We start from the raw sequence: 11814 nt of genomic DNA on the forward strand, positions 1-11814 counted from the left end.
GTCTCTAACTTTGCCCCAATTTTCAGGGCAGCAACCAGTGTCCTTCATACCCTTCAGCAGTAGGTTCCTATAATATTCAAGGTGAGCCTAGTTTATTCAGTCATTGGGGTCCCACTGAGGATTAGTATTGGGAACTAAGTCATCTGCTGGCCACCAGATCTGATTATTACACTGCATAGTACGTTGTTTATCAGGCTCTTCCTTGGCTTTTAATAGAACAGTAGTTTTTCCTCAATAGTGAGGAAGGTGATTAGAGGGATTGAATATCCTCAATTGGGATTATGGGTCATGCATATACCACTAATCAAAGTAATAAACCTCTCTGGATCAGCTGGAAGTCCCTTAGTATTTCCCTTCCAATATACAGATCTGATGTTGAGAAAGGAACATGTACAGTAACCATTCATTCCCTCTTCCCCGTCCGGAACCTGTCTGAGGGGGCACAATTTAGCCTCTGGGTGAAACCTGGTACCATTACAGGTAGTGGACTCAGGTATCCAGGGATATAGGGTAGGAGTATTTATTTATTTATTTTTTTCATTGATTTTAGAGAGAGAGGAGGGGCTCCAGGAGAGAGAGATAGAAACATCGATGAGAGAGAACATCAGTTGGCCACTTCCTGCACACTCCCCCGCTGGGGATTTGACCCACAACATGGTCATGTGCCCTGACCAGGAATCAAACCAGCTACCTCTTGGTGCATGGGTCGACGCTCAATCACTGAGCCATACCAGCCGGGCTAGGGTGGGAGTATTAATTTCCTGTTCTGGAGTAGTTTTCAAAGGCTTTCCTAACAGAGTAGGGGGACCGAAAGAATCAGGATACTGATAGCTGGGAGGGGGTAACAAAAGGGAGCCTAGAAGAAACAGGCCTCCCTGGAAGGGAGGCAGGGTCTCCTGGGAGCAAGAAATTAAGGAGATCTTCTCAGAGGCCCTCAAGAACTGGCAGTGTCACCCTGGCTGGTTTGGCTCAGCAGTTAGAGCGTCAGCCTGGGGTCCCGAGAGACCTGGGTTCGGTTCCTGCTAAGGGCATGTACCTTGGTTGCAGTTTGTCCCCAGCCCTGGTTGGGTCGTGCAGGTGGCAGCCACTCGATGTGTCCCTTTCACGTTGATCTCTCTCTCTCTCTCTCTCTCTCTCTCTCTCTCTTCCACTCTTTCCCTCCCACTCTATCTGAACAAAAAAATTGAAAAGTGTCCTCAGGTGAGGATAAAAAAAAGATTCTCTCTTTGTATTTAACCTTTGGGATTTTGATGATGATGTGTCTTGGTGTAGGCCTCTTTGGGTTCATCTTGTTTGGGACTCTTTGTGCTTCCTGGACTTGTATGTCTGTTTCCTTCACCAAGTTAGGGAAGTTTTTTGTCATTATTGTTTCAAATAGGTTTTCAATTTTTGCCTGCTCTCTTCTCCTTCTGGTACCCCTATGATGTGAATGTTGGAATGCTTGAAGTCGTTCCAGAGGCTTCTTACATTATCCGCATTTTGGGGGGTTCTTTTTTCTCTTTGCTGTTCTGATTGGGTCTTTTTTGCTTCCTTATATTCTAAATTGATGGTTTGCTTCTTGGCTTTACCTACTCTACTATTGATTCCCTGTAAATTATTCTTTATTTCAGTTAGTGCTTCCTTCATTTCCGACTGGTCCTTTTTAATGTTGTTGATGTTCTCACTAAGTAAGGGACTTAAGGAGGTCTCCTTAAGTTCCTTGAAGGTCTCACTAAGTTCCTTGAATGTCTCACCAAGTTCCTTGAGCAACCTTATAATCTGTGTTTTGAACTCTGCATCTGATTGATTGCTTATCTCCATTTTGTTTAATTCTTTTCCTGGAGTTTTGTTCTTTTCTTTCATCTGGGACATGTTTCTTTGTCTCCTCATATTGACTGCTTTCCTGTGATTGTTTCTATGTATGAGGAAGAGTTGCTACATCTCCTAAGCTTCATAAGGTGGCCTATTGTAGTAGGTGTCCTATAGGATCCAGTGGCACAGCCTCCCTGATCACCCCAGCTGGACCCTCAAGGTGGACCCTCCTTGTGTGGACTATACACCTTCTATTGTAATTGAGTCTTGATTGTTGTTGGCATGTCTATGGGAGGGATTTACTCAGGCTGATCAGCTGCAAGGACTGGCTCTGCTCACTGACTACTGGCCTCTGACTCCCTTGGAAGATCAGCTGTGCAGGGGCTCAACACACAGAGTAAGACTTACTTCATCAGGGCTCTGGTACCCACCGAGTCCGCTCATTGAGTGTGTCACTTGTGGAGGTGGTTGGGTGGTGGTGTTTTGATGTGGTCTGAAGCTGTTCAGTGGGTGTGCTGGCTCTGGGGCAAGATTAGCCAGTGCCTGTGTTCTACCTGGGGCCACCCAGCATAAGCTACAAAGTGATCTGCTGATGGCTGCTTCTTTGCTGGGCTTGGAGGTACCCAGGAAAAGCCAAGTTGTGAACCAAGGCTGGTCGCTTCTAGTGCCAGTCCTGGGACCACTTAAGAAGAGGTATGGGGCTCGCTGAGAGATTAGGAAACTCTGAAGCAGGATCCAAGACAGGCCAATCCTATGGTAAAGTCACTGGAAACAGCTTGTGTGCACCCAAAAGTTGGGTGGGGTGGGGCCTCAGGGAATCACCAGGGCAGGGCAAACAATGTGAGCCTGGTTGCTGGAGGTCCAGATATGACATTGCTGCCCCAGGGAAGGGCTCACCAAAGGAACAAGGGCTTTCGCGGTCACATCTGTCCAGGAGAAAGCCACCTCTCCAGCTCTCGTCCTGAGGCCAAACAGCTCTGTCCTTCCCTGTATGTCTCTGGTGGCTTTCAAGCTGCCCCATCCGAGTTTAGAGGGAGCAAGTCACGTGGGCCCTTTAAGAGGAACTGCCTGGGGCTTCAGAAGCCTCAGCCTTCCTCAGCCTCAGTTCCTGCTGGGTTAACAGCCAGAAGTTATGGGAACTTCTCTTCCTGGCACTGGAACCCTGAGCCGGGCGCCTGTTGTATGATGGGGACCCTTCACTCCTCACTCCTCAGGGAGGAACTTCACAGCTGAGGTGTCCCTCCTGATTTTATCTTCCACATGTGGGTGTGGGACCAGCCAGTATGTGCCTCCATCTCTCCTACCAGTCTCGATGTGGCTTCTTCTTTAATTTTGTAGTTTTAGGACTTATATTCGGCTGCATTTCAGGTGGTTCTCAATGATGGTTGTGTTGTAGTTTAGTTGATGTGGTTTTGGGAAGAGGCAATACTGTGTTTACCTACGCCACCATCATGACCGGAAATCACATTAACTTTTTTTTAACATGTTACTGAGTGTTACAGAATTTATACATGTTGGTCATACAAGTTTTTCAGTGTGTTCTCTCCTTGGGATATTGCAGAACTGCAGTACACCTAAACCTGCTGTATATTTTATGGCTCTTGAGGGTAAGGTAGAGTCTAGCACACTGTTATTCTATCAACTGTCTAAATAAAATTAAGATCTGTCTTTCCTGCCATTTTTGTTTTCCCCTAGAAAATTGTTGGGAAGGCAGATGTTATTTTAACAATTTTGGCAGAAATTGTAGTTTAAAATAATTAAAATCTTTATTTTATTTTTTTATTAATTTATTTTTGTTATAGATGTTTCTCCTTTTTCCCCCATTGACACCCTCCTCCTAAACCAGCCCCCGCCACCCCATCCCCAGCTTTTTTGTCTATGTCCATTGGTTACATATACATGCATGTAAGTTCTGTGGTTTATCTCTTCCCTCTCTCCCCACCCCCTCTTGTGAGGTTTGTCAGTTTGTACTCTACTTCTATGTTTCTGGGTCTATTTTTTTGTTCATCACTTTGTTTTGTTCATTATATTCCACAAATAAGTGAGATCATGTGATATTTGTCTTTCTCTGCTTGGCTTGTTTCACTTAGGATAATACTCTTCGGGTCCCTCCATGCCATCTCAAAGGATAAGAGATCTTTCTTTCTTACAGCTGCATAGTGTTCCATTGTGTATATGTACCACAGCTTTTTTATCCACTCATCTGTTGATGGACACTTGGGCTATTTCCAGATCTTAGCTATTGTAAATAGCGCTGCTATGAACATGGGGTTATATATATTCTTTCTGCTTGGTGTTTCAGGCTTCTTAGGGTATATTCCTAGAAGTGGGATCACTGGGTCAAATGGCAATTCAATTTTTAATTTTTTAGGTTTTTGAGGTAACACAATATTGTTTTCCATAGTGGCTGCACCAGTCTGCATTTCCACCAGCAGTGTACTAAAGTCCCCTTTTCTCCACACCCTCGCCAACACTTGTTGTTTGATGATTTGTTGGTGGCAGTCATTCTGGCAGGTTGAGGTGATACTTCATTGTTGTTTTAATTTGCATCTCTCTGATGATTAGTGATGTTGAGCATTTTTTCCATATGTCTCTTGGCCATTTGTTTGTCCTGTTTTAGAGAGGTATCTCTTTAGGTACTCTGCCCATTTTTTAATTGGGTTCTTTGTCTTCCTTTAATTGAGTTGTATGAGTACTCAATTTTGGAAATTAACCCCTTATCTGATGTATTATTGGCAATTATGCTCTCCTAAATAATTAAAATCTTTTCATCGGAACTGTAGGATAAGTATTTCCTATAAGGTTGACCCTTACCTGGGATAGAGCAGATAGAGAGAGCACATGAAGGAGTGGCTAATATATTAGCAAGCCAACATTCCCTCTCCTTTGTCTGTTTATTTTTTTATTTTATTTTTATTTTTATCCTCACCTGAGGACTTTTTTTTTTTTTTTGCATTTTTTTTCAGATAGAGTGGGAGGGAGAGAGGGGGGAAGAGAGAGAGAGAAACATTGATGTGAGAGAGACACATTGACTAGTCGCCACCCACACGACCCCATCTGGGGCCGGGAACAAACTGCAATTGAGGTACGTGCCCTTAACCCTTAACAGTAACCGAACCCGGGAGCTGATGCTCTAACCGCTGAGCCAAACTGGCCAGGGCTGTCTGTTTCTTTTCCTAACCCCACATTCCCCCTAAATTTTAGTTAGCCTTCCATTGACTGTTTAAAGACATTGTTTAAACCCTGCTGGTAAAGTTATGATAGCTTAACTGTGATTTATACGTTAAGAGTCCTATTCCCAAACCCTCAAACAAAATAATTACATTGCTAGCAGGAATGGCTTTACAACAATGAATAAGTCTTTACTTCAGGAGAAATATCTAAAATAAACAGTTAAGTAATTTCAAAATGTTTCTTTGAATGATCATTTTTATTGTCACAATTTTGTTTTAATTATAGGTGAAGTTAAAATGAACTATTTGGGAAAACCATATGTAGCCATGGTTACAACATACCAAATGGCAGTTCTTCTAGCCTTCAACAACAGTGAAACTGTCAGCTATAAAGAGCTTCAAGATAGCACTCAGATGAATGAAAAGGAACTGACAAAAACAATTAAATCATTACTTGATGTGAAGATGATTAACCATGATTCAGAAAAGGTATGGGAATTTAAAAGTCAAGGAATCTAAGTATTTTAAACATTAAAGCCTTTTCATGGGATATTCACAGTATTGAAAGTAGATTATGATTATTAATGCCCTTGGTACTTTGGAAAGCACTTGAATCAGCTACATTACTGCCAGTTCCTTACAGCTGTAAACTTGAGGAGTCACAGGGAAGGCTATGTAAGTTGTTAACTATGGGTCCTTTATAGTTTGATTTCATTTGTCCTACACTATGACAGTTTCCTGAAAAATTTGGAAAGAATTGCTATCAGGAGTATTTTGATTAATGGAAGTTGAAAACTGTAGCTTATTATAAGGAGTGTGTTTGTGTGTGTGTGTGTGTGTGTTAATGTCATTAGTTAATATTTAATTGCATGGTTCTGTAGTAGCAAGTGATAGCGTATTATTGTCATTTGTATGATATTCAACATGTGTAACTTCATCTCAAACACTTTAATTTCAGGACTCAAATAACTGTCATATTTTCTAATACCTGTCAGGAGGATAATAAGCCAATAGTATATTCCTTTTTTTCTTTCTCTTTCTTTCCAGTAACAAGTTTTTGTTATTGTAGTATATCTTGGATAATTAAATGGTTATGGAAAGCAAGAGACGTGGGTTAAATCTACAACATCAAATTATTGTGCCTGTAAGAAAAAATTTTTATAGATGGTTTTTGTTTTGTTTTTTTCTTTATTGATTTTAGATAGAAAGGAAGGGAGAAGGAGAAAGAGATAGAAACATCAGTGAGAGAGAACATCAATGGGCCGCCTTCTGCATGCCTCCCACTGGGGATTCGGCCCACAGCCTGGGCATGTGCCCTGATGGGAAATCGAACCAGCAACCTCTTGGTGCATGGGTCGACGCTCAGCCACTGAGCCACACTGGCCAGGCGATGGTATTTCATTTTTATTTTGGTAAAGTTAATAGCCTATAACTTATTTCTCTCATAAATTCATTTTGCTTGACCATTCCTAAAATTATGATAACATTTTATAGCCTATAGTTGAACAGCTCTAAATTGCATATATTCTGAAATTCAAATCTTTTCAAAGGCTTTTCTTAATTTTGAGAAGTGATTACATTTTTTGACTTCAGAATCTTAACAAAATATTAAAATACTTCATGTTAAGATTTTAATTACAGCAATTGAGATGTAAAACTTTAAAAAATTTTGTTTTTATTGATTTTTTTTTTTTTTTTTGTAGCGAGAGAGGAAAGGAGAGAAACAGAAACACTGATGTAAGAAACATCTATTGGCTGCCTCCTGCACGCCCCCTTACTGGGAATCAAACTGGGATCTCTCAGTCCATGGGACCATGCTCTATCCACTGAGCCACTATGGTCTATATATTTTTAAAATATGTTATTTTCACTGCCCAAAAATGTACAAAATAAATATAAATTGCTTGTTTGCACATTAAACTTTAATTATGAATCTGCTGGTTTCTTAGAATTTCTTATGTTATTATGAAGAATGAGTGCTTCTTGATCCTGCTGATAGAGAAATTCCACTAATGATATGAGTGGCTTTCTTAAGCCTGATAGAGAAGTTGTTATTCTAAAAATGGGCTTACACACTTTCACTTGAGAAGAGGCCACTTGCATCTGGCAGAGTGAATAAAACATGAATTGAAGAGCAAAGTCTTGTCAGAATTACACCAGGGTCATGGAGAAATGATATGTATGTGCCACTGGAAACAGCTTGCTTTTTTTTTTTTTTTTTTTTTTGGCACATGCCCCTAGCGGGAACCAAACCCAGGATTCTCTGGTCTGCAGGCCAACGCTCCAGCTGCCGAGCCAAACCGGCCAGGGCGGAAGTAGCTTGCTTTTATAGTCAGGTTACTTATAATTGGTATTTTGTTATTGCAGCACTTAAAAAAACATTTGGTTTAATGGTTTTTTAAAATGGGGTGACAGAAAAATTATGAGTCTTGGTATTTCATAAAACTTAAAATATTAAATTCTGGCCCTAGCTGGTTTTGCTCAGTGGTTAGAGACCCACGGACCACAGAGACCTGGGTTCGTTTCCCACTAAGGGCATGTACTTCAGTTGCAGTTTGTCCCCGGCCCCAGTTGGGGTCATGTGGGTGGCAGCCAGTTGATGTGTCTCTCACATCGATGTTTCGATGTTTCTCTCTCTGTCTTCCTCCTCTCCTTCCCTCTCTTATCTCAAGATAAATGTAAAATGTCCTTGGGTGAGGATAAAAAAAATAATTAAATTCTGTTTAAGCCAATGAGCTTGACTCTTCTGTCTTATACAAAGGTAATAATACATGTAATAATAGTTGGGCCAGAAAATGGATTATTTATTTAATCTAAACTGATTAAAATTCTATCAAGTGTAAAATTAGAAAAGAATTGTTTTTTACTTCTTAAAGAATTGTTTTTTACTTCTTTGACAGAAGACAGTTATTTTCTCTTAAATAATCTTCATAATGTAAAAGATTATGAGAATTTAGTTTTTTTTTTTGCTTGGTTATTTCATAGCATATTATTTGTAGCAACTCTTATGTAATGGTTTTATGTTTTATACATGTTAAGTGAATTATTTTTTATTGTAGGAAGATATTGATGCAGAATCTTCATTTTCATTAAATATGAACTTCAGCAGTAAAAGAACAAAATTTAAAATTACTACATCAATGCAGAAAGACACACCACAGGTAAGTGCTTTTCTATGTAATTTCTTTTGGAAATAAGCATTATACTTTGCAAGTAGAGTAACATTGAGATGATATAAAACTTTGCACATCAATATTAATTATAAGATACATCTTTTCTAGCTTATTCTTTGCATTTACAAACCTTACAAACAGAATCACTGCCAGTATTTTAAATTTTAAAAACAGTAGTACAATGGGTACCTAAGGAAAAGGGTGTTGCATTGCTCTTAAACTAAAGGTATTGCTTTGAGACACGTCTTACAAAAAATTCCTACATTGATTAGTAATATCTCATGTTTTTCATTTGTAAAATAAGGGAAAGTTGTACAACACATTTCTGTCAAAGAAGAGTTGTTAAAAATGCTTCTCAAACTTTCTTGGGCAAATGAACTACCTGGGGATCTTGTCAGAACTCCATTTCTAATCTGTGAGGTATGGAGTGGGGTCCAGACTACCAGATGAGCCAGTTTGCACGTGTGCTGTTGATTCTTTTAACTCAGCAGTGATTATTGCTTAGTTCTGGGATAGCTTGTTCACATCACATCATTATGTTTCCTTATTGCCACCTATGTGGCATCATGTTCTTGGGCTTAGGGCAGGATGTGAAGGTATATAATATGTCAGGCCCTCTTCAGGAACTTCCCCATGGGGAAACAAATGTTAATGAATTGCTATTATATTTGAACTCTAAAATGTTCAATATTCTGTCCAGGCCAGTTTGGCTCAGCAGTTACAGCTTTGGCCAGTGGACCAAAGAATCGCAGGTTCTATTCCTGTTGCGGTTCAGTTCCTGGCCCTGGTCAGGGTCTTGCAGGAGGCGACCAGTTGATGTGTTTCCCTCACATCGATCCATCCCCCCCCCCCCCCCCCCCCCCGCCATCTGAAGATAGATGGAGGAATATCCCCGGGTGAGGATTATAAAAAAAAAAAAAGTTTAATATTTTTTCCTTCAGACTAATGAATAATCATTTGTAGTATATGGGTTATATTTTATCTTTTAAAAGTTGTTATGAGGTCCCTATTAATGTGCAATTGCCTGCTTCTGTTCCTTGCTTCTGTTATTACCTTGAGAAGCCTGGAGCTATGCCTTTTCTGGCCCATCCTTCCTGGCTTCTCTGCTTGAGCCAAATAGAATCCTCCACAGTTCTTCCCCTTGAAACCTGATCCAGTATGCGTTTGGAGCCAGTTACTAAAGCATCTAAAAGCATTGTGGTATAGTGTCTGTACTCACTGATAGGGCAGCAGTCTTGAAAATAAGTTTATATTGAATATAAATATTGAATATAGTCTACAGTATATTAATTTTTGAAAATAACCTTCCAACTTGAACTCAGCAAATTATGTATAACTCATTGTAAATATTCTTTTGGTAAAGAGTATGTGATATTGGATGCATAATAACTATAATTTGATGCTCAGTATTTTTTTTCCTTTATATTGAATTTATTGGGGTAACACTGGTTAACAAAATTGTAAAGGTTTCAGGCGTGTAGTTCTATAACACATCATCTGTACACTGTATTGTCTGTTCACCACCCCAAGTCAAGTCTCTGTCCATCACCATTTATTCCCCCTATACTCTTCTCCACTGTGATGCTCAGTATTGATTGGAAATTTATTTAAACTTATATAAAATGAATTAAGAACAATGATGATTTAATATCTCATTTGCTTTTTTCCATCCCCCTGTAAAACAGGAAATGGAACAAACTAGAAGTGCTGTGGATGAGGACCGGAAAATGTATCTCCAAGCTGCTATAGTTCGTATCATGAAAGCACGAAAAGTACTTCGGCATAATGCCCTTATTCAAGAGGTAAAAGGGAAAAGAGTCCTCAAAACTTTTTAGGATAGAGGGTATTACCAATGTACAGATTAGGAATGTTTCTTTGTAATGATGATACAGAAATAATATGATTTACAAATAGCATAAAAATATGCTTGATTATGTAATGGGAAGAGTACTCACTTACAATTTCAGTATTGAATTCAGATTTGCTTTGGTTTGAGTTTAGAGGTATAAACTTCACCAGTTTATTGAGTCTTTTCTCCAGTTATTAGAGGACATTGACCACACCAAATACTCAACCATAAATATATTGAGTGTCTCTGATGTGATAGTACTGTGCTTGTCATTGGGAGTTTAATGCAGAGCAAAGCAAAGTGTGGTTCCTGCTCTTTTAGAGTTCACAGTCTAATAGGGAAGAAGTATATTATTGAAATAATATGCAAGAAAATATAAAATTACAGTAACGTGCATTAAAAAAAGATATACAGTACTGTGAGAATGTACATAAAAGTCTTGATTTAGGGAAAGCTTTCTTGAGAAAGTATTACTTCAGCTAAGAGCTGAAAGTTGAGTAAGGGTTAAATGGAAGCTTGAGGGTGTGGGTATTTATTTAGATTAGTTTATAGTTTAATTTAGTTATATATGAATAGTAGATTTTGCTGTATATATGTTTTTTATTTTAATTCTTTTACAACATAAACATTAGGCTTTTTCCTTACTTTGCATAACAAATCATTTTGGGTCATTATGTTAAAATTTATTTAATTCTCCCTATCTCCTTATGCACTGCTCTCTGAGTTCACAATTTTTAATACTGTTATGATACTCACTTACTTGATATATCATGTGTATCCATTTAGGATTATTTTATTCTGTTTAATATAATTTCATAATTATTTTAAGTATATTTTTCTATATGGCTTAGATATGCTTGATGGAACCTCAGTAACTTTTATAGCTGATTGGTTAAAAGTAATTATTGATAACTGATTAATTGGCAGTAGTTTGACACCCTTGTCTCTCTTACAGGTGATTAGCCAGTCAAGAGCTAGGTTTAACCCTAGTATCAGCATGATTAAGAAGTGTATTGAAGTGCTGATAGACAAACAGTACATTGAACGCAGCCAGGCTTCAGCAGATGAATACAGTTACGTAGCGTGATGTTGCTCTCCTCCTGTGTGTGTGTGAGAAGATCATTGCCATCACCATTTGGTGTGTTCCTGTGGGGAAAAGAGCAGGCCTATGCCTCCATAATTTGGTCATTTGGCAGCCCCTGTTTTTCTGCTGTTTACAACATTACCAGTGCCACGTCATGAGCATCAGAGAAAATGCCTAGAGATATTTCAAGCTCATGTCATTGACATTTCTTAAAACTTTATTAAAGAATGAGTGAAGTATTGCAGAAATGTGGAAATTTGGTTGGGTACCATGCTTTTTCTCCTCTTCACATTTGCAGTTGATGTGTGTTTTTTAATGTATCTTAAAGGACATAAAATAAAAAACTTAAATATCGTAATATGACAGATAACCTAATAATTGTATCTACATTAAAATGACAAACATGATATTGCTGCTTGTCAAATAAAAAAAAATAAAAAAATAGAATGCCTTTTTTATGTGGCTGGAGTATCACACTAAATGATATATATATATATATAAATGTTCATGAGTCATCAAAGCAGCTAATGCAGCTTTAGTTGCATTTTTATCTGAATGGTTTAATTCAGTTGTACTCCTACTTAAATCCTACTGAAATATGTCGATTATTATTCTTGAGTACATAAAAATGCATTCAGCATAAAGAATGTTTTCTTTTTAAGGATTGGAACTACATTGGGTATGAGTGATTTGAATACCGAGGATTTAATTCCATCAAGAGTTTCTGCTGATGTGCTCACACCA

At 38.6% G+C, this 11814-nt stretch overlaps 1 protein-coding gene across 2 annotated transcripts in view; it reads left to right on the forward strand.

Annotated features, from left to right (window-relative positions):
- The window catches only part of CUL2 (cullin 2), a 135031-nt gene extending 123527 nt beyond the window's left edge, over nucleotides 1–11504 (forward strand). Inside the window, exons 18-21 of one of the 2 annotated variants that reach the window (XM_036259174.1) lie at nucleotides 5251–5453; nucleotides 8024–8125; nucleotides 9823–9939; nucleotides 10942–11504. In XM_036259174.1, coding sequence (XP_036115067.1) covers nucleotides 5251–5453; nucleotides 8024–8125; nucleotides 9823–9939; nucleotides 10942–11073 — 554 coding nt within the window. In that variant the 3' untranslated portion in view covers nucleotides 11074–11504. Of the gene's footprint in view, nucleotides 1–5250; nucleotides 5454–6011; nucleotides 6030–8023; nucleotides 8126–9822; nucleotides 9940–10941 lie in introns of those variants that run through there. The other variant, XM_036259181.1, reaches the window with a different exon arrangement.
- The last annotated feature ends 310 nt before the right edge of the window (nucleotides 11505–11814 follow it).

Source organism: Molossus molossus, unplaced genomic scaffold, assembly GCF_014108415.1.
Source record: "Molossus molossus isolate mMolMol1 unplaced genomic scaffold, mMolMol1.p scaffold_m16_p_1, whole genome shotgun sequence".
In the NCBI taxonomy this organism is placed as follows: Eukaryota; Metazoa; Chordata; class Mammalia; order Chiroptera; family Molossidae; genus Molossus; species Molossus molossus.